This window comes from Globicephala melas, chromosome 17 (assembly GCF_963455315.2).
Source record: "Globicephala melas chromosome 17, mGloMel1.2, whole genome shotgun sequence".
Classification (NCBI taxonomy): Eukaryota; Metazoa; Chordata; class Mammalia; order Artiodactyla; family Delphinidae; genus Globicephala; species Globicephala melas.
This window is the reverse complement of record NC_083330.1, coordinates 60,493,416-60,517,375: the sequence shown is the minus strand read 5'-3', so window position 1 is coordinate 60,517,375 and position 23,960 is coordinate 60,493,416. Positions and strand designations below refer to the sequence as shown.

The window sequence follows — 23,960 nt, the reverse complement described above, 5'->3', positions numbered from 1 at the left end:
ATGTCAGGTAGCACAGTACTATGGATTCTTGGACTTGTTGCCTTCACCTTTGGATATCAGCTTGTAGTGGGCATCCCTGACTTTCCAGTCTAAATTTGGAGAACATCCCATTTATTTTCTCCACAGCACCTGCGACATTTTCACTTCTCTCAATTTACCACATAACACTGCACATTTATTTATGTGCTTATGTGTTCACTTGTTTGTTTAATTTGCATCTTCTCCAGAATAGCAAAAGCCATGTCTATTTTGTCCCTGACTCTACATCCAGCACTTCACAGAGCCACTGATAATTAGTAGACACTCAGTATCTAATCAGTCATTAACTTATTCAGCAGCATTCCAGATGATGGGAGTACAAAAATGAAGAAGAAAGGCAAAAGTCCTGCCCTCTTGGAGCTTATAGTCTATTTGGGGAAGACAGAAATTAAGCAATATAACATAAGCACAATACTGCATATTTAAGAATTTCAGATGCCACCAACTTGAAGATGCATTGTTACTTCTATGTGTGAACAAAGAAAAAGACATCACAAACTTTGCCATGCCATTGGTATTTTTCGATGCATCATAACCTCAGAGAGTTCCTTGAATTGATGAATGAATTAGGTTGGAATTAGGTCTGGAGGGATAGTGGAATATCAGAGAAGTGGGTAGTCATAAAGAACTGATATATTAATCAAGAACTAACCTTGGATTTACAAGGTATGTAGTAACTCTGGTGGCAGATATATCCTGGCCCCAGCCCTGGCAATCATTTGTTGTGTGGGCCTGAGCAAGTTCTTGAGTCTCAGTTTCCTAATTTGGAAAATGGGTACTATAAAATGTGACATTTCAGATTATGCATGTAAAAAGACCCTGAACTTAATGGAGACGCAATAAATGATGGTAGTTTTTATTACCTTTATCATTTTACTCAGCAACTCCTCAGGTGACTTCTAGTTGATATCCTGTTTATTTTAACTGTTGGACCCTTGTCTTGATTTGCCAGTTCTGGGCTTCCCCACCTCCCACCCCTCCCGCCCCCATGACCTCCCACAGACTCTGTGCTCATCTCGTGCACCTTCTGCTTCAACTTGTCACTTGTCTGTCTTCCCTACTAAATTATAAATTCCTTGAACATGTGAACCCTGACTTATTTATATCCATCATATCCAGAATACAATGCTTGGAACCTAGAAGGTTCTTATAATATTTGTTGACTGAATGTGAGACCAAATATATTTTTGTTGGGGAAAGGGCCTTCCAGGTAAAGGAAAAGTTTTTATAAAGGCCCTGGTGGCGCTTCCCTGGTGGCGCAGTGGTTGAGAGTCCGCCTGCCGATGCAGGGGACACGGGTTCGTGCCCCGGTCCGGGAAGATCCCACATGCCGCGGAGCGGCTGGGCCCGTGAGCCATGGCCGCTGAGCCTGCGCGTCCGGAGCCTGTGCTCCGCAACGGGAGAGGCCACAACAGTGAGAGGCCCACGTACCGCAAAAAAAAAAAAAAAAAAAAAAAAAAAAAAAGCCCTGGTGAAAGATACATTAGGCATCCATCTATTCACTCAACAAAACTTCTTTTGAGTGTTAACTGGCAATAGATTCAGAGACGATTACCGCTCCTTGGAGCACAGGGAACATCCCATGGAATAAGCAGGTTAGTCCTCATCTTGGGCTTTCTCCATCACACTAGTTAATCTCTACCATAGGTGGTTACTCATCCAGTTTGATTTGCATGTGCTGTTCCAGCAGTCCCTCTCCATGGAAAGCTGTTAACTTTATAAGGTTTTAAAGAGACTGCAGATGTTTCTCAACACTTTTTCATGGGTGCCAGAATTTACATCCACTACTGCTCCGTGGAAGGGCTGCCTTTTAGGTAATGCAAAACAGCAGGGGGGGGATCGATCTGCCTGCTTCCTTCAGACAGGTGTGCCTCGGAGAGCATGAGATCAGCTGTAGGCCTATGAACTGACATGCCAACCTGCAACGTCACTTCTCTGAAAATGCTTTAGCTTTTTTCATTACTTGAGAACTAAGCAAGGCATTAAAAAATGTCCAAACCAAACTCCCCATTGAAATTTTGAGGTCTCTCTAAGCAAAAATAATCTTATCCTGGTTTCGCAGGTCAAGAAACCATTAGAAAGGAATCATCCCAGCTGCCCAAAAATGGTCTCGAGTCCAACCGCCGAGGCGCCAAAGCCAACACCACGTTGACGCAGATGGATAGCCAGCCAGAAAAGGTAGAGCGCCTGTGTTAGGCTCTCTCTGCTCCTGCAGCCCGGGAGTGAAGGGAGTGGAAGAAGGGAGGAGAGGAAGGCAGACCAAAAAAATCAACATAGTGCAACATGTCTCATAGTCAAGTCAGCCATGGCGGGGTCTTATAATGCTGTTCACCAGTTTTTGCATCGTGCAGACAGAGCCAGCTCCTGTATCAGATGAGCCACTTATAACCTTCCATCTTGGTACCTGCCCACAGGCCTCAAATAATCAGACAAGGAACAGTTCTGATGAGAGTTGAAAATACCCTTTAACCTATAGAAGCTTACTATCAAATGATGGATAATAGCTTGAATTCAGTTAAGCAGAAACAGCTAGCAAAATATAATGGAGCATGGAAGTTGTGAATCTAGAGTTCAAGCTCTTGCTTTAATTTCAAGTCTATTTCTTGCTAACTTTGCCACCTGGGACTGGTCTCTGGTCCTCTCTGAGTGCTACTTTCCTAATTTTTCTAATTTTCTAATAGAAATACTTAACTTACCTACCTGTCAGTTATTGGTCAAAGGTTAAATGATTAAATGATCTCATGATATCCTGTTGATTTAAAAGAACTGTACAGGGACTTCCCTGGCGGTCCAGTGGTTAGGACTCCTTGCTCTCACTGCTGAGGGCTAGGTTCAATCCCTGGTCGGGGAACGAAGATCCCACAAGTCTCGGGGCCATAAATAAATAAATAAACAAACAAAAATTTAAAAAAGAACCGTACAAATGTTGGATTGTGTCTTATGGCTTAAATGATAAAATAAGAGGGTATATTTAAAGTTAGCATGACAATATAGATATACTTTAAGAATAAGAATATCATTCTTATTTAAACTTCTGATGCAGTTTGGAATGGAAAGCAGATTTTGTTTCCAGACAAGTAGCTTTGCAGAGTGGTTCACAGGGGGTCCATATTTTCCCATCCCCTTCCTCCTAATCCTTCTCTGGGAGCAAACAGGATAATCTTTTGATCTTTCTGCTTTATTGGCAATGTATATGGTGTGGCTAGAAAAATATGAGGCAAAAATGAGGCAAAGAATGGCTCCTTTACATTTTGCACTGTCTTGCTTTAAGGACTCAGTGAAATAAGGTATGGAAAAAGTACTTCAAAAAGAATAAAGTGAAAAAAAAAAGAGGGAAAAAAAAAGAATAAAGTGGTTTACAAATGATCTCTTAAGCACAGTTTTGATCATGCTCAAATACCCTTTGAGCTTCCATTGCCCATAAAACAACAGTAGCACCCGGCATTCAAAGTCATCCACACTTCCTCAGCCTCTTCCTTCTCTGCTGCTTTAGCACAAAGACAAGGTCCTCTGTACCTGCGCCTCTCACCTTCCCTCTGCTGGGACCATGCACCCTGCACTACCCATTCTTCCATCACCACCACCAACACACCCCACCCCTGCCCATGTCTGGGCCTCCAGGAGCCTAGTTTTTCCTGCCTGGAATCCATTTCCTTCTCATATCTGCCTCTTAAAAGCCTGCTCATTTTTCAGGACCTCCCTGGTGGCCCAGTGGGTGGGACTCCACGCTCCCAATGCAGGGACCCCAGATTCAATCCCTCATTGGGGAACTAGATCCTGCATGCGTGCCGCAACTAAGCCCGCATGCCACAACTAAGACCCAGCGCAGCCTAAATAAATAAATCATAATTTTTAAGAAGCCTGCTTATTTTTCAAAGCTCTTCTCTTTCAGGAAGCCTTTTCAGGTAGCCTCCCGCCCCATCCCCCCACACACCATCAATCCCATTTCAAATGTATCCTTCCTACCCCCTCAACTCCTAAAGACTTCATACCATATTCGTATCATTATGCCTTCTGACCTCCTGTACCACTTCTTTGCTGTAATTTTTTTAAAGCGTGTGTAATAGTGGAAGCCAAGCTCTGATTAAGAGATCAGGTGATAAACTCCCAGAAGGCAAGGAAGACACCTGGACATCCACTTCCCATAGGTTTCCTCAGTGCTTGCACAGGATTGAACCCTTTGCAGGCACTCCTGGATGCGTATGCCTCAGCTGATTTGACTGCCATGGTTGCTGGGGGAGATTTTCTGCTTTAAATATCTAGCTTAGGGCTTCCCTGGTGGCGCAGTGGTTGAGAGTCCACCTGCCGATGCAGGGGACACGGGTTCGTGCCCCAGTCCAGGAAGATCCCACATGCTGCAGAGCGGCTGGGCCCGTGAGCCATGGCCGCTGAGCCTGCGCGTCCGGAGCCTGTGCTCCGCAACGGGAGAGGCCACAACAGTGAGAGGCCCATGTACCGCAAAAAAAAAAAAATAAAAAAAATCTAGTTTATACTTTTAAATAGGTAGTAACTGTAGCATGAACAGTCTTTGAAACTATAAAATCTCTCCTTACGATGGCCTAGACAGCCGTGTCCACGCAGCACAGGTACAATCATTCTAAAGTAATACCTTGGTGAATTTGATTACAGAGAAGTGTTGATGTTTGCAGAGAGCTTACTGCCTGCCAGGCATTGTTCCAGGTGTCTCACATATATATTCCCGTTTAATACTCAGAACAATCTTAAGAAATTAATACTGTTATTAGCTTCTCCACCGTATAGATGGAGAAACTAAGACCCAGAGAAATGTAAGGACACAGAGCAAGGCAGCAAAGATTCAGATGCAGAGAGTCCTGCCTCAGAACCGGAGCTACACTCTGCTCTATTGTGTTTCATGTAAAAGTGCCCCAAATGACTTGACTACTTTTGCTGCTAAACTGATCTTTATTCTAAGCTACCTAAACCTTATCTTACTTGAGCTTGAAAGGAAGGCCACAAAAACCCCCTCTTCCACACTTCCCACTGTGCCTGCCCCTTGGGACTTCTGCTTTTGTGTTCCATTCATCTCCCCAACATCTAACAACCACTAAAGAAGCAGCAGAGCTTCCTTCAAATGTAAACTGTGGTAAGTACCAGGTTGTTTGGAACCCAAGGAGCTACTGAATCAGTCACTGTTTGCTGCTCCCTCTAACAAATATTTCTTTGAGATCCTTGAATGACTCAATCACACATCCCACACCTGCTGCCCTGAGATCTGAGCTGTGCTGGGAGTACACAGTGTCAAAGGGTAAGCCCATTTATAGACTCAGTTAGTACAATGATGCACTAGTGAGGAGAAAACAACCCTCATTTATGTAACATTGAAAATTCAGGATGGGTAACCCAGACGAGAACCCAGGAAATATAAATATTGAAACATGACAAATGATGATACAACAATAATATTACTAACCAAGGTACAAACATCTCTTTAAAACGGTGCTACAAAATGTTTCATCATATTCCAAATCAGTTTCCCTCCTGGAGTCATAGGTCATGAACCTTCTGAAAGTGAATACAAAATTTATGTGAACTTACATACGTTTTTTTTTGGCCAGAAGACCCACAGCTCTTACGAACTTGAAAGCCCCAGTCATGAGGCTTTCTCCTGCCAAAAAGGCTTTCTCTTGCTGCACAGTGACTGGGGTTAGAACCACTAAGTCATGATGTCTACGACCAGCTTTTGGTCCCACTGTGCAAAATCCTTTCAAATGGTCTGGTTTAGAAGTGTAAGTATGTCTGTGCCTCTACTGGAACTCCCCCCAGCAGAAGCGACACGTCTTTTAAGAGAAAAAAATCATAACACAGATAATGTCCTTCCTACCAGGACCCAAAAGGTGACCTTGACTGTTCTCAGGTTCTATTGACTACATAATTCTTATTGACTGCCACGTGGTACCTACAGAAATACGAACCTTCAAAGGCCATTTCACGTACTAGAGGAGGAACTGTAGTGACAGAATTTGTAAATGAAACTGCTTTTCATTTACACATTGTTTACATTCCTCCAGAGCCAGATCCCATCCTTTCTCTTCTATCACAGTCTAAACTATTCCCTGTACACAACTCTTTTCTCTGCCACTCCCTTTCTCTGAGTGCCTGTTAGTATGTCTGAAATTTATTTTCAAATATTTTGGCACAGTGTGATGTTATATACACAGTAGTCACGTTAATCTATCCTGTACATGTAGACAGTTGATTTAACCAGGATTCCCACTTTCCAGAGGGTGAATTAGCATTTCAACAGAAGGTCCACATTCCAGGAATTCAGCACTGTCCATCTTCCAGCAATATCAAAGACTTCCTTCCTTAGCATAATCGTGGTAAAATGGGCTCCCATGGGTGAAATCATAGGTATTTAAGTCTCGGGATTGGCTAAAGCATGCATTCTCAGTGGGAGACATATATTCCGCAACCGGGCAAAATTTGTTTGTTTGGGGAGGGGTAAAAAAAGCTTGAAATATTGCGAGGGTTTCACGTTCTTCCAAAGCACAACCCTACCTGAAAACATCTTATGCCTTAGTATTTAATTTCTCTCAAATTAAATTGACTTAAAATTTTCTCCTGTGGGTGTAGTAATGAAAAACTATGTGGAGGAACATCTGGCTAAAATGTTTTAACATCCTCTACACCCTGCAGGAATACAGAGTATAGCCAATTCTCTGTCCTTTATTTTTAGGATCAGCGAGTATGTTAGCTCTAGGCTTGTCGTACGTGACGTTTATCATGTTGAGGTACATTCTTTCTATACCTAATATGCTGAGAGCTCTTATTAGGAAAGGATGCTGAATTTTTGTCAAACGTTTTTCCTGCCTCTATTGAAATGATCATATAATTTTTATCTCTCATTCTGTTCATGCCCTGTGTCACATTTATTGATTTCCATGTGTTGAACAATCCTTCCATCCCAGGGATAAATCCCACTTAATCATGTTGAGTCCTTTTAATGTGCCATTGAATTTGGTTCGCTAGCATTTTGTTGAGGATTTTTGCATCCACACGCATCAGGGATATTGACCTGTAATTTTCTTTCCTTGTAATGTTGCCTGGCTTTGATAGCAGGGTAATGCTAGCCTCATAAAATGAGGTTCAAAGTGTTCCTTTCTCTTCAATTTTTTGGAAGCGTTTGAGAAGGACGGGTAAAATTTTTCTTTAAATATTTCGTAGAATTAACCTGTGAAGCCATCTAGTCCTGGGCTTTTATTTGTTGGGAGATTTTTGATTCCTGATTTAATCTCCTTACTGGTAATTGGTATGTTCAGATTTTCTATTTCTTCCTGATTTTAGTCTTGATGGGGTTGTATGTTTCTAAGAAGTTTTCCATTTCTTCAAACTTTTTCAGTGTGTTAGCATACAATTGTTCATAGTAGCCTCTTACGATCATTTGTATTTCTTTGATATCAGTTGTTATGCTTAATAGTGAAAGGTTAAAAGCATTTTCTCTAAGATCAGAAAAAAGACAAGGATGTCCACTCTCACCACTTCTATTTAACATAGTACTGGAAGTCCTAGACACAACAGTTAGACCAAGGTAAATAAATACATAAAAGGCATTCAAATTGGAAAGGAAGAAGTAAAACGATCCGTTTGCAGATGGCATGATCTTATATACAGAAAACCCTAAAGACGCCACCAAATAGCTGTTAGAACTAATAAATTCAGTAAAGTTTCAGGATATAAAATCAGCTCACAAAATCAGTTGCATTTCTATATACTAACAATGAACTATCTGAAAGAGAAACTAAGAAAGAAATCCCCTTTACAATAACATCAAAAACAACAAAATATTTAGAAATAAAATATTTTTAGTATCAATGCCCTAGATTTGATCCCTGAACTGTCCTGTATTCTACCACTGATTCTAGGAATACTTGTTTGCCTGATGGAGGCATTGTTGCTACGCCACCAGACACTGCATGGTCTGGCCCTGCCCACCTCTCTGAGCACATCATATGGTTTAAATCTCCCTCTCATTCCCTTAGCTTTAGCCCACTGACATTTCTCACCCGCGTTACCACACTTGCTCTTTGCTCTACCTGGAGGGCTTTGGTTCCACCTCCCAGAATATGCAATGCCCTCATCATTCCATTGTCTGATCACAAGTTGCTTCTTTAGAGAGCCTTTCCCTAAGAAACTCAGCTAGGAACTTCCTTGGTGGCGCAGTGGATAAGACTCTGTTCTCCTGACACAGAGGGCCCGGGTTTGATCCCTGGTCAGGGAACTAGATCCCACTTGCATGCCACAACTAAGAGTTTGCATGCCATAACCAAGGGGCCCACATGCCGCAACTGAGGAGCCTGCGAGCCGCAACTAAGACCCGGCACAACCAAATAAATAAATATTTTAAAAAATCTATAAAAAAAGAAACAGCTAAAGTAGCCCCTTTCTAGGCACGCACCATTACACTAACTTGAATTATGGACTTCAACCCTCTTATCACTCTCTGAAACTGGCTTATCACCATCCAAAGCGTTTATTTCCTGATTTATTTCATTACTCTCTCTCCTCAACCTGACTGAAAGCTTCTGAAGTGTGGTAACTATTTCTGTCTATATCGGGGGTGCAGTGTCTGGCACTTACTAGGTACTAAGTACTTTATCATTTATTTGTTGAATAAATAAATGATAAAGTACTTTTTGTGTACTGATACTGGTTATGTTAATAGTGCCCCTTCAGCTGAATATTAAATAACCTCATCTCCCTCTTAAGCTTAATATTCACCTACAGATGCTCCTTTAGGCTAAGTCTTTTCTAGGCAAACTCTTGTTTCAGAAAGCAATTCTCTCTCGCAGGCTAGTTTTTCTGAAAATTATCACATCAAAACTTTTTTTTCTAAAGGTTTGTTTCAGTTAAAGGAGGGACTTTCCCAGGTAGAAGCACCTAAGTGACTACTAAGAAAATGGTTCTAAGAATTCTTATCTATCATATTTTCATTAGCCAGGTGCAGACAAATTGCACGAGGGTTGTGGGGAGGGGGAGAATCTTTGAATTGACACTAGAGATGACCAAATTTCCCGAAGGACTTTTGAAGAGGAAACTCTGAGTAGGCACGCAGTATTTTCTAACACTCTTCTGATATGCAGATATCAGATATATTTGTTCAGAAGCCTTCAGGTGAGTGGTTGTTTGGGATATGCATCCCTGTTTAATTAAGGAACCCATTTCCTGGGACTGAGTAGACACTAGATGGGTATCTAAGTTTCAGAAAACCCCGGTTGAAGTGACTGGAGCTATTGGCAGACAAGGTCAAAGTGTTTATAAGCAAGGAGTTAAGTTTCTTCTTCTGGCTGCAGAGGAATGACAGACACCATGTTTCGGTCTATTGAGATTTTTTTTTTTCTTTTTCCAAACTTCCCCACCCAGAATTAACATGAATTTGGCACTGTCTTGACAGAAATTTCAAACAGAAAATTGTGATGGGTTTTGCATGCGCGGAAAGGCTTGATATATGTTCTCCTCTGTTCAAGCAGGCAGGGTATATACTATGCTATTTAACGTAATTGAGCTCTACTATTAAGAACCTTTATCAAAGAATGTACAAGATTTTCCCCCTGCTAGTAGCTTGCCAACCTCATGAAACCAGAATCTGAGAATGGGTGATGCATTTTGGAAGGAAATATAATCATAAAGAGAAACTGCCTGAACTGTGGAGGTTATTTTCTTAGACTGAAGGGGGAAAAGAGAATCCAGAAAAGGAGGAAAAAAGAAAATTGAGGGAGAGAAAAAGTGTGACTTTACAGTTCTGTATTCATAATATTTAGTGTGCACTCTAGCAAGTATTGCGGAAGTCTAAATTCCCTTGAAAATTAATCATGGGACTATAAATCCTAACAGAGGGGAATAGAACTATGCTGCTATGGATTGAATTGTGTTTCCCCAAATTCCTTTGTTGAAGTCCTAACCCCCGATGCAAACTATATTTGGAGATAGGGCACTTAGGAGTTAAATAAGGTTAAATGAGGTCATAAGGGTGGTATTCTATAGAACTGCTAAGAAGAGGAAGAGAGAGATATCTCTCTCTGAACACACACAAAGAAGAGGTCATGCTAGCACACGGCGAGATAGTGGCCACCTACAAGCCAGAAAAAGAGGACTCACCAGAAGCTGATACCCCAATATCAAACTTCCGGCCTCCAAAACTCTGAGAAAATACATGTCTGCTGTTTAAGCCAGGGGTCCCCAACCCCCGGGGCTGCAGGCGGGTACCAGTCTGCGGCCTGTTAGGAACCGGGCCGCACAGCAGGAGGTGAGCGGTGGGCGAGTGAGCGAAGCTTCATCTGCCACTCCCCATCGCTCCCCATTGCTCCCATCCACTCCCCACTGCTCCCCATCGCTCCCCACCGCTCGCGTTCCCGCCTGCACCACCTGCCCCATCCCGTCCATGGAAAAATTGTCTTCCACGAAACTGGTCCCTGTTGCCAAAAAGTTCGGGGACCACTGGACTTTAAGCCACCCAATCTATGGTATTTTGATATACTAAGACAAGCTAAGACAAATTTCCCACCCTCCACTTCTCCTGGTGGGCTGACAGAAGTTGCTAAGCCCTGAATCATAAATGAGGCAGCTTTCTTTATAGAGCTTGAAAGACCAGCCTTCCCGCTTAAAGAATGAAGTGCTCCTTCCAATGCTATGTGACATGGGTTACAGGGAGTAGTATTCACTTATTGTAAGTTATCCCTCCCGCACACACACACAAAGTGGTAAGATTAATACTAAGAATAGTAAGGTATTTGGGAGACAGTCTGCCAATACCTATCAAAATGTAAAATACATACACAAAATGTAAAATACATATACCAAAAAATTGGGACAAAGGTCCCGATTACATTTCAAAGAGTTTATCCTTAAAAAGTCCACTCACCTAAATGTGCAAAGATGGACACATAATAATACTCACTGCCACATGGTTTGTAATAGAAAAATACTGGAAGCAGCTGAATTGTCCATCAGTAGAGCACTAGTTAAGTAAATTACGATATAGTCATACGCTAGAGTATTGTACTACAGTGAAAAAGAATGGGACATTTGTATATATGTCTGTGCCCATCCTCAGTCGGTTTACCCTCACAAATCATTCCCCTGTTCTTCTCTGTATCATGGGAGAGCCCACCAGCTCATGCTGCATCCCATGTCTGCGGGTACCTGCCTGTGCTTGGCCAATGGAAAGCTCTTGAAAGATATTTGAGGGGCAGTATTTCTTACTGCAACTCTGTCTCTATAGAGCTCAGATCCCACTGGACAGAGCCACTGCGGCTCCGGCTTCCTTCTGGTGAGACAAGCCCCCAACTCTTCCCTTTGACCCACCACAGTAGGGAGGTAATAGCTTTACGCTGTTGCTCACGTCTTGGTTGCCTCATCATCCTCTGTTTGACTTCTCAGCGATTCTATAACCTGTGTAACCAGTTCCATGTATTAAGTTCTCTCTTTTGAAGCCCTCAGACACAGTGCTGGTATGGAACAGGAACAGGGTCAAGGGGAGAAGCAACCTTTGCAACACTGTAGTGGATGCTCCTTTCTGCACGAAACAACGGGATATCTATCCATAAACGTGTATTTGTACATGATCTGAACAATCATACAAAAATCATTAATAGTAGAAGCTTCTGTAAATGGGCAGTGGGGGTCTGAAGCAAAATGGAAATTTACCCTCCACCGTATATGTGTTAATACTATTTGAATTTTTACCATATGCAGGCATTTAAAAAAGCTTAAACTTAGTTAAGCTAATAAAAATACTTTTCAATTTATGCTGTGATTTTTAGTTTAAGAGGGCTTTCTCTTGCATGACTACGTTTGGACCTATGACCCTGAGGCTGACAGGATGAAGGTCAGAGAATTTCTATCCCACAGAAGCTATAATGATCATGTCACTCCCGTGCTTAAACCCTCCAGCGCTTGCTATGGTTTTTTGGAGAAAGACTAGAATCAATTACACTTTGCAGCCTCACCACTGTCCACTCGTCTCTGCAGCCTCTTCCAGCCCAGGCAGCACCTTGCTCTCTGTGTACCAGCCTTACTGGGCTTCTCCTAGTTGCTGGAAATTACAACTCTTTTCCTCTCACCTCGAGGTCTGCTGACACCCTGTCCTTCCTGCCCAAGGGCTATCTTCTCACTACTAGTTAATATACATGAGATGTGGCTTAAAATCATACTGGCTCAGTTGCTCCAACTGTAACTTATTTCTTTCCATGTATTTATATTTGTGTGATTGTTTGATTAATACCAGCTTTCAACGAAAGCGTTATTTTTAACGAATGACTGACAATGTTGAAGTCACACTACGCTTGAGTGGGAAACCATAACTAGCCCTTACTGACCCCTGGCAACACTTCCAGATCCTTAAACAATGGGTGACTTACTCAAGCAGAAAGTGCTTGCCTTTCTGCACGTTATTTTTAAAGCAAGTACATGTCCATTTCTGTACAGAGTCTATAACACCTTGAAAGTCAAATAGCTTTGTGTAGAATATTAATAGTTAAAATTGTGTTTGTTAATGAAGAAACGGGCAAACATTAATAAAAGAAAATCAATAGGTTAACTGCATATTTCTCCTCTTTTCTTTCTGTTCCTTCTCCTACAAGATCAGAAAAAGATTTACTAACAATGAAATAACATGGAATATGTTCTTGTTCTTCTAGTTAATAACCTTTCCTCTACGTAACCTCAGAACTTGTATTTCCAGTTTTCAGGTGTGGGAGCTCAGGTGTAATATGTTCTAGACATTCAATCAGTCACTTCAGAGCCCACTGTGTGCCTGGTCTCCCAAAGGACCTAAATCAATCCCTGTCCTGCGTTTCAGGCATTTCTGTTATAATGATGATTATAAATGGCCTCCTGTATCAGGTGCTTTGCTGCTGTGCTAAAGAGTGGAAGTGTTTTCCTCCTGGGCTTCCCAATACTCAGGCACCATTTCTTTAAGCCATACAAATGGCTGAAACCGAAGCAAGGGCCATCAGAAACACGTGCAGTGAAAATGTGTTCAACGTGGGGTCAAACTCAAGAGTTCGGGGAAGAGAAGATGAGGGTCATCTGATTAGGTGTCACCTAGAAAGTCAACATCACACGTCTCTGGTGCCCAGAAACAGAAGGTTAAATTTACGGGACACTCTGTTCAATGGGCCCTGCCAGTGAAGGATCTGTCACAGGAAGATGGATGTAGTCTGTCTGCCAAGTGAATGTTCAGACATTTCCACTTGGATTCAGTCCCGAATGCCCGGGTCCCTTCCAATCCAGGCTTAAGGTGAACTCTAGCTTCTGAGTGTTCAGGGCCTGCTACTCACTGTAGTGGGTCACATGGGAAGAGCCAGGAGAACTGGTCAGATTGCTCCAAGAATATAACAAACGACGTGACGGATAACTCAGAGTGTCTGTTTCCTGGCAGTGGGTGATTAATAAACAGCCCACGGTCAGGCCCCAACATGCACAGTCAATACACAGACTATTTTGTGACTCTAGACAAATGGTGCCCCGGCTTTTCTCAAGATGACAGTGAATTACACTCCCTCCCACTCTCTCTCTCTATCTCTCTCTCTCTCTCTCACACACACACACACACACACACACCCCACCACCACCACTATTACTATTATTTATCAAACAGTTACAGGGAGGCCAGACGCTGAGCTAAAAGTTTCAAGGAATATCATAGGAAAATATATGATTCCTGCCCTCAGAAGCTTGTAGTCCCGACTTACCTTGTGCTTCTATAAATGTCTCTACGAGCACCTCGGATAAGAATGATAACAATAGCTAGAGTTAGTGAGCACTTACTACGTGCTAAACACTATGTTGAGTGATTTACATGTTTTATCCAATTTAATCCTCATAATAACCCTCATAACCCTCTGAGGGCGGTATGATTTTTATCTTCACTATACTGATTAAGACACCAAACAGAAACACAAATAAGTTAGTTAAAACTTGCCCGGGGTCATAGAGGCAGGATGTAGTAGATGTGGGGTTCAAGTATAGGAGTCAGTCTGGCTCCAAAGCCTGGTATCTTACTTACTCCCCGAGAATAATCAGCGCTGTAATTTAGTAAATATTTCCTACGGCCCAGGCACTGTGCCGAGTTATCTTACATGCATTCCTTTATTTAGCGCTCACAATTAGCGATTAATCTCATTTATGGAATACTTTTTTAAAATGCTTTCATTTGCTCCTTCCCACATTTCTGTAATAGCAGTACTATTTTTATCTTACAGATGAGCAAACTGAGGCTTAGGCAGTCATAAAACTTTCCCAGGGTTAACACTGCGGGATTCAATCCTTGAGCAGTTTTCTCCAAGGCCTGACTCCTGCACATTAGCGTTATATGACAGTTCAAGGAAAATGCCTTCAGATAGTATCCCAGACAAACATTATCCTGAGAAAGACAGTAATACTGCCATTTATATAGTGCTTAACTACTAACACTCAAATTTACTTGAGTCCCATGGTCAGTCTAGGTGCTAGTACCCCAGATTGTAGGTGTCAAACTGAAGTTCAAAAGCTGAGAGGCAGGGCTTCCCTGGTGGCACACTGGTTAAGAATCTGCCTGCCAATGCAGGGGACACGGGTTTGAGGCCTGGTCCGGGAAGATCCCACATGCCTCGGAGCAGCTAAGCCTGTGTGTCACAACTACTGAGCCTGCGCTCTAGAGTCTGCAAGTCACAACTGCTGAGCCCACATGCCTAGAGCCCGTGCTCCACAAGAGAAGCCACCGCAATGAGAAGCCCGTGCACCGCAATGAAGAGTAGCCCCCGTTCGCTGCAACTAGAGAAAGTCCCTGTGCAGCAACAAAGACCCAACACAACCAAAAATAAAAATAAATAAAATTTTAAAAAATGAATAAAATCTATCTTTAAAAAAAAAAAAGCTGAGGGGCAGATCTAGAGTCATACCACTTTGTCCCCACTCCCTGACCGTCATTCTTTCACTAGTTCACTTAAAAAGCCACCATGCTCTGGAGAGAGAAAGCTGAATAAGACCTTCTGTCTTCTGTAATTCACAGTCAGAGCAGAAGAGCTGAATTCTTTCCCTCTAAATATTTTCTACTCTTGTGTATGGATCCACTTGGACCTCCTGGTGGAAAGATGTGGGTTTGAAAGGGCAGATACTCTGACCCCTGCTGGTAATACTTGCCCCTGGGGCCACTCTTCTGATTCTCTTCACCTTCCTCTCCTTGAACTCTGGTGAAAAGCAGAAACTGACCTTCTCAGGAGACAGAACTGAACACTTGGCCCTGTTGGGGAGACTGGCTCTGCAGTGGTTTTTCAGCATCCGCAAGCAAAGGGTTCTGGTAGCAACCTTTGAGCAAATCAGTAAACTGCAAGCCCTCAGAATGGGTCTACACTTTAGACGTCATCAGGTCCAACTTTCAGATAAGCAGCTGGTGGGAGTGGATGGGGGAGACAAGAACACTTCAGGAAAAGCACCAAACTTCCGCCAACAGCTTGGGGGCGGTGGAAAGACCTCGAAGAGGCAACTCCAGAAGTTCAGTAGGTAGGACAAGAAGGTACCAATGACCCTTTGATGATGATGGTGTTGATGAAGAAAACAGCTGCGAGTGTATCCCACAGCTTGCAAGGTGTTTCCTGCCCTAGGCAGGAAGTTTTCCTGGGCTGATTATCTCTGGCTCTAACTACCCCAGGCAACAAACGGTGAAGAGGAAAAAGCATGGGCTTTAGGACCAGACAAGTTAGAGGAGTTTCTTCTACATGTCTATGCAACCTTGGAGATTAATGACTGCAAACTCCCAGAGCAGTGCTCTGAGACAGTGCAGTGCGTGAATAAGAAGGCTTGTTATTGGAGGGCTCAGAAACCGCTGAGAAGGGGATCAGACAAGAGTGGAATACGGTGTCTGGGACGCACTGCAGGCTGCGCCCGGATCTTGGCTGAATCTGACTCTCGGGGTGGAGAAGCCCAGCACAGCAGCTACCCAGCGTGCGCCCAGCCCTCCCACCGCCGGCCGCGGCTGCCAGGAGGCCGGCCGCTGGCGGGAAGGGGTCAGGAAACCTCAGAGCCGCGCGTAGACAGCAGCCGCCTTGTTCCGCAGCCCGGTGGCTATTTTTTTTTTTTTTTTCCGCCTCCCAGGGGCCAGACATCCCTGTCCCAGCACCGCCCACCGCGCCCCCCCCCCCCCACCGCGCCGTTTCTTTCCGCCCTGGCTCTGAAAGCGTTAATCCCGGACCCCAGCCCCACTCCCCCGCTCCCGCCCAAGGTTCCTAAAAAAGAAAGGTGCAAACTTTGGGCCAGATAGGGAACGAATGATCAAAGCAAAGCCGATACTTCCTGTTGCCGGGACACTATATATAACGTGATGAGTGCACGGGCTGCAGAGACGCACCGGAGCGCTCACCCCGCAGCCGCCGCCTCTGAGCGCCTGAGGTTTCCCGGGGACCACAATGAACAAGTTGCTGTGCTGCGCGCTCGTGGTAAGTCCCTGGTCCGGGGACGCGGGCACCGGTGTCCCGGGCGCCTGGGGAGGCTTCTCGCCTCCCGGTCTCTCGACCTCCCCGAGGATTGATGGGGGAAAAGCTCGACTTGCTTCCTCTCCCAGGAGAGATTTGGGGTCAGGTTGGAACAGGAGACCTCTTTCAAGCTGATTGTGCTTCTCCTAGGGTGTCCCTTTACACTGGAAAGTTCCTGCTGGGTTTATGGAGAAGAGACGAGCTCTGGACCGTTTTTATTTGAATGATTTTTTATCCATTCTATTTATTGTCTCTCTTCATCTCAGATGGTTCATACCATCTTTGCTTAGTTAACCTGAGCATCATCGTCATTATTATTATCGTTAGCAATAAAGTGGTCTCTTAGAATCAAGATAAGTTGGGAGATGTCAGTTTTCTTAAAACTATTGTAATTAGAATAAAGTTTGGATGCAGTGAATATATGATACATCATTAGGCTCATTCCCCACTTAAGCAAATGCTATAGGAAATTTTGAATAAGTGGCACCAGAGAAAAGATCACACATGCACACACATTCTTTACTGTGCAGTTTAACATTTTACTAACTTTTTATTATCAAAATGGGATATTTCAGTTCTCAATTTCAATGTAATGTGAGATAATGTTAATTAGGTTCTAAAATATATTAAATAATTGAAGTTCAGCACTAAATAGAGCTAGAAGTTATTTTACACATACAATTTGGAAAAGAAGGAATCTCTGTAACTTTTAGCTTCTTTTTTTGTTTTTAATTTGGATGTTGACCAATCAAATTAATAAGATTTGTATGTAGATTATTCTATGACCAATGTCTTATTTCCTTTATGTCACTGGAGTGTGGAATGCATTGAGACATGAATCAGACATTCATGAAAGGACAGGAAAATCCATATTTAAGCCACGTATGTGTTTTGGAAGTTGTTGCAGTAACTGCATGAATATCAGCGTCCAACCCACAAAGAGTGAATGGAAGGCTAGGAAGTCTTCCAATGAGTTCCTGGGATACACAAACATAAATAAGTAAATAAATAGCAAAGTCACTAAATAAAAGGTAGATTAACAGGAGTCCACACTTACGTATGCTAATCTTAATGTACCACAACAGCTAATACCTATATGTGTATGTGTGTATGTATATATGTATATTATATAAAATAACTCCACAATATGGGTAGCAGGGAGAACTTTTTAAAAAGTGAAGCTTTATTAAAACAGGACACGTAGAGAATTGCACAAATCTTAAGTGTCTGAGTTTCTCAAAGTGAACACTTGTGAGCCAGCACCCAGATCAAAGAACACCACATTACCAGCACCCTAGAAGCTTCCTGGGCTTTCTCGCTGTCACCACTATGGCTGTGGCTAGAGGAATCAATATTCTGACTTCTAATGCCAGAGATGAGTTTTGCTTATATTTCAACTTTATGTAAATGAACTTTATGTACTTTTTTGTATCTGTTTGCTTTCACTTAAGGTTCTACTGTGAGATCGTCTCCAGTGTTGGATGTACAAAAGCGCATCCATTTTCACTGCTGTGTAGTATTCCATTGCGTGGCTACACCACAATTGACTTAATCATTCTAGTTTTTGGCTAGTATAAATAATTCTGCTATTAAAATGGGTACCCTTTTATTCTTCCTAGCCTTTTATATGCTCTCAAAGATTTAATTCATATTAAACATATTATCAGTAACTTTTAAATTTTAGAATTTCCATTAAATAATATATATACTTAATAGTAAGTGTTTCAAAATAATAAGTAGACAAATGTTTTGATATCTGGTCTGTATATGGTTGAAGATATATATTTAGATAATGCAGCATCTACTAATGGTCGATGATACAGCATTATCAAAAGAGAAACCTTTTATTGTCTTGAACACAGTAAATACTTTAAATAGGAATGATTTCCCTTTCCCTTTCTGTAGTTTCTGAGATTGACTTTATTTTATAAATAATTGAAAAAAGATACTTTGTACTTACACATGAAGAGTCCAAATGCCCTTTTGTAAACACCAAGATGTAGTTCTAAGAACTGGAAGCATTACAGCTATTTAGTCCTTTGTACCAGGCATGCCACTAGGCACTAGGGACAGAATGGAAAACATGGACACGATTTCTGTCCCCATGGACCACATAGCCTAATGGGAAAAGCAGATATTGGATGTATAATAAGAATAACAAAAGGAGAAGCACTAGGTGACGTGGGAACATAAAAGATCCTGCCTTCCAGGACCTCATAAAGAAAGTTGCTGTGCAGTGGTTACGAACTCGGTTATTTTGGATCAAAATTCAAATACCAGGACCACTGCTTACTTGATGAAAGATCGTGTGGCAATTTACATGTCTCTTGAGTTTTAGTTTTCTATAAAATAGAGATAATAATATGCACACATGCAAGATAACCCCATAAAGTTCCTGTTCCATATCAACACTAGCTTCTAGCCTTATGCTCACAGATAACTGTAGGGCGCTCTAGACCCAAATGAATTACGTACACAAAGTGCTGACGAAGCTCATGGGAGGGAGAGATGGCCACCAACTATTACCTTGAAGGAGCAATAGAATGTTTCACTGTTGGAGATAAAATCAAGGCATCCTGAATCTAAGAAGTGGAAGAAGGTAAAATTGTGAGGCAAAGTACAATTCTAGATTCTTTTTTCGGTATACGGGCCTCTCACCGTTGTGGCCTCTCCCGTTGCGGAGCACAGGCTCCGGACGCGCAGGCTCAGCGGCCATGGCTCACGGGCCCAGCCGCTCCGCGGCATGTGGGATCTTCCCGGACCGGGGCACGAACCCGTGCCCCCTGCATCGGCAGGCGGACTCTCAACCACTGCGCCACCAGGGAAGCCCCCAATTCTAGATTCTTTTTGTGAGAGCAGAGGATATGCCTGTAAGCAAGCACTGAGGGGGTGTGGTCATTAGGACTAATGCCATAGTCATGGGCTTTCTGGAATGCTCACTGATGTAGCTAATTAGAGACCTACTCTGCGAGATGAGGTGGTCACATCACCAAGTTATTTCTTTCATGGTTGCTCAAGGAGCCTCCCTAGACTAGGAACATCCTGGTCTAGGACTAGATTTTAACTGGTGGCTGAAACGTCCCAACATGGAGCTCTAGAACCATCCATTGGCCTTCTCAAAGCTAAGCTCTGAATTAATGTGAGACACTAGGGCTTGGGGTTGGGGGGCGGGGTGAAGCACTGGGGGGGGTAGTAAATGTTTTTTCTCTGGACAACTGCCTGATGTGTCCCTCCTCCTTTTGTTGTTGTTTGTTTTGGTTTCCTTCCCTTCCCCCAGTGGTTGAGTATATCTGTCTAGCCTTTTTGTTTGTTTGTTTAAGAGAATGATAACTCTGAAGTTTTGGGGAGAATCTAACATATACTCAGTCCACAACAGTCCTGAACCTCTGACCCTAGCAACCTTTCTGGCCTCTATCACCCATGAACCGTCAGCACAATTCCTAATTTCAATCTGGTCTTTAATTTTACTTCTTAGGTTAAAACCACAGTTGTCCAATTCCACTGGTCAGGGAAGAAGGCTTTCTGTGCCAGATGTTTTATCCACTTAGTTCTAGAAGGAGAGCTATGGCAGTGTCTATCAAAGGGGCGCTAAGCACACACTCAAATATTCTTGCTCTCCTACCCACTAACTTGCCAGCTGGGTTTTGCTCTAAGCAACTCTCAGCCCCCCTGCCTGCATGTTCCCTTTTTGTGAAAGCTTTCTGTAAAAAGCATTATTTCCTTTTGTATCTTGTTGACCAGCAGTATTTCCTTTAGCCTGAGTTTCTCCTTTGTGGCCCCAAAAAAGAGGACTGGAAAGTATATTTCAGAGAAAGAGTAATTTTGTAAAAAATTATGTTTGCATTATTCAACGCCTTACCTAATGATGCTTGGCTACCCCTGATGTTGTTACTATGGAGCAGAGATGCCAACATTATCTGTGTATTTGAGTGTCTTACCCTGTAGAGCAGTAGCTCTCCATCAGATCAGACTTCTTCCATGCACTTATTAAAAAAACCCTTTGTGGGCTTCCCTGGTGGCGCAGTGGTTGAGAGTCTGCCTGCTGATGCAGGGGACACAGGTTCATGCCCCGGTCCGCGAAGATCCCACATGCCGTGGAGCGGCTGGGCCCGTGAGCCGTGGCCGCTGAGCCTGCACGTCCGGAGACTGTGCTCCACAATGAGAGAGGCCACAACAGTGAGAGGCCCGCGTACCACAAAACAAACAAACAAACAAACCAAAAAACCCTTTGTAACAACTCCCTTGCTCTCCTGAAATGAAATTTAGAGCGCCTATATTTTACCTACATACAGAATTTTAAAAAATCAATATACTGGCATAACTATACTATAAAGGAGAAATAAAAAGAAAGTAATTTATAATAAAATAAGCTTCACTAGAAGACTTAGTGAAGTAATGTTATATTAGCATCTTTACATAGAATTGCCATGAACAGACTAGGAGGAACAAAGATGGGAGCACACGTGTCACATTGGGGTTCAAAACCATGATCAGTCCTGGCTTTGGTGCTGTGATTTTTTTGAATGGAGAACAAATCTTGCTAAAGTTTGAAACAAAACAAAGTACAACCGTCTATCAAATTTTATGTTGTTAAATTCCTAGAAAATTCAATATGTATAAAAATCATGCGAAAACCACTTTATATGTATATACATATGTATACGTGTTTGTGCATATATATTTATATATATTTACATATGTGTATATATGTGCGTGTATATATATGTGTGTGTGTATATAAATATATAAAATGGAGTTCAAATCCAGGCTCATATAATGATATATATATATTTTTTTTTTAACTTAGATCACTTATATCAGTCAACAGGACATTTGAAAGTATGTGGGACATGGGATTATTCTTGATCATTGGGGACATTTAGCAGCACATAGAAACCGTGACAACAGAAATCGCCCACAAATTTCCAGAACTTCTAGGGGATAGTACTACACCTGTGGTAAACAAAATATGAGCTCTTTGCAGACATAAATTTTCATGTGATTCATATTTATAGCCCCCAGGTCTGCACAGTGCCTGACGCTAAATGCGTGTTTGCTGAGTCAAAGGAGCTACGGTGAGATTTGCTGGGGTGTGTGTATAACCTACCAGCAATTTCCATGGAGATCCCAACAGAATGTAGCTTACTGCCGGAGATCTAACATTTTAATGTTAGCTTTGATCTCTTTCAAAATATAAATATAACACCCTACCCACCTGACCAGTATTTTAAATATTCTTTTGTCCATTTCTACTATGAAGATACATACCAATACCGTCGTGGAGGTCCATTCTTAAGAGAGCAACAAAAATGAACCAGATTTATATGTATACCCTTGCAGGTGCTACCTAACCTCAGCTGAATCCCCTTTTTGACCTTCCCATCAAGTGTTCATTCTTGGTTTGATAAATTTGATACATTCGTAAAACATCCCAATGGAGATGTCAAATAGGCATTTGGATTCAAAAAAGTTCAGAGCACAGGGGAAGCCTGGACTTGAGATAAGAAAATCTGGGTCATGAGCATAGAATGGGTTTTTTGTTTGTTTGTTTTTTCTGTTTGTTTGTTTTTAAGCCATAGGGAAGGATATTTCACAGGGCAAGAGAGGAAAGGAGGGAGCAGCTCCAGAGTACATTTCTGATATTGACAGTCAGGTAAACAAAATGCAAGTATGAACAGTAATAGCAGCCATGTTTAGAAAAGAAAACAAAAATCAAAATAAAACTTAGCAACCCACAAGAGCAGGAACTAGTCAATCAGAAATCCTAGCAACATCTGTAAACTATCTATGCAAGAAGAAAGAGTGAGGTATAGCCAACTTGAAATACACACGGTATTTTTATGTGACATGTAATTAGTTTTTGGAACTCACTACCACAGAATATTTATTTTGGGGTAACTAGCATAGAAAGTCTAAAAAAAGAATTCTTTTAGACAGTTGTAGGGATAAGAATAGTGTTACAACACATTAGGTAAGAAGCTGTGTGGTACCCACTCCCTCTCACATTTACCTGGCCTTGCTAAATGAATGTTCCAAAGGCCAGAACAGTCTACAGACACACTAAAATGGTTTCTCTCAACTACAAGGTGACATAACTTTCCAGGTGCTTGGGTAGGTTTTTTTTTTCACCCTAATTTCTCAGAAGCACCTGAATCAGCCAGACCATAAATGGATAGAGGATGCAGGAGGAAATGAAAGGTCATTTCTGAAGGTCATACTTCTAAAAAAGTAGTGTGCTCCAAAAAGCCCTGATTTATTACTTTCTTATTGGGATTTTTAAAAAATCAATCTCTTTAGTATTATAGTTTTAATACTGTGAAAACATTGTTTAATTTCCTTGAAGCATCTTCCTTAAAACGAAAAAGAGCAGCCTTAGGATTTTCACTACAATTTAGTCTGCACCTTGGAAGCATTTTCTATAAGAGCCTCTTAAATAATCAACTTTAAAGTAGGAAAATCTGTGTCAAGATGAATTTAGATTTAAAACAAGATAGAAATTCATCTAAGCTTTGTGACCGCCTTTAGTAAATTCAGTTTTCTTCTCTGGTCTTTGATCCCCAAACCTCCCTTGCCATGTAATGGTACTTTCTTGTTCAAAAAAACTATTTTTTATTCTTAGAAAATATGGATATCAAGACCTTAGTCTTTAGAAAGCCCCCCTCCACCATCAGTTGGCATCACCACCAACACCAACACCAACACCAACAAAAGTAATTTAGGAATTCATTTGTGGGGTGTAATGACAGTAAGAACTCTACAACAGCAGACAAGAAGCAAGGGATCTTATTTCTCAGTTTTGCCTTAGATTCTGAGGTCCAGCCAGTGACTTCACTTCTCTGAGTCTTACTTTGTTCATCTCTAAAACAGGGGTGTTGGACCGGGTGATGTGTGGAAGGTCTGCTTTGGTTTTAAGTCTTTGTCATTAAAAAATGAATCAAAATTTTTTACTATATACCTGCTAATATTCCAGACATACAAAGATCAAATGGACTTAGTTATCTATGCAAAAAAAAAAAAAAAAAGTATACCAAAGAAATTAAAAAAAAAAATCTATTTTGTTGCAATTGTCAAAGTTTCTTCCGCCCAACTGGTTTCATTTATAAGAAATTCTGTTTAAATCAATGAGATCACAAGAGGAAGCAGCTTTTGAAATGTCGCCTGCTTTTAAGTAGCAAGACTAGATCTGGGCTTTAGGATCACAGATTATTCTTTTAAACTAAAAACTATTTTTTCATTCTGAAACAAGTCCTTTTTGTCTTCAGCTAGCATAGAAGCCATTAATGTGTGTATTTTCATATCCCATATAGTTAGAAGCCAGGTCCAAGACATTCCCTCAGGACTTACTAAAGCGGTATAATTATGGTCACCAGCAATCTCCTTAGACTCCTTTTGAGCAGAGTTTTCAATCTGTATTCACAAGGAAGTACTCGACAACTGCATACTGCTCTTTGG

General features: G+C 41.9%; 2 protein-coding genes across 11 annotated transcripts in view; one reads left to right on the top strand and one right to left on the bottom strand.

Annotated features, from left to right (window-relative positions):
* The window catches only part of COLEC10 (collectin subfamily member 10), a 449,524-nt gene that overhangs the window by 128,530 nt on the left and 297,034 nt on the right, over positions 1-23,960 (bottom strand). The gene's annotated exons all lie outside the window — the stretch shown is intronic.
* TNFRSF11B (TNF receptor superfamily member 11b) overlaps positions 16,282-23,960 on the top strand; it is a 28,976-nt gene continuing 21,297 nt past the window's right edge. Inside the window, exon 1 of the mRNA XM_030875660.2 lies at positions 16,282-16,472. Coding sequence (XP_030731520.1) covers positions 16,443-16,472 — 30 coding nt within the window. The 5' untranslated portion in view covers positions 16,282-16,442. The remainder of the gene's footprint in view (positions 16,473-23,960) is intronic.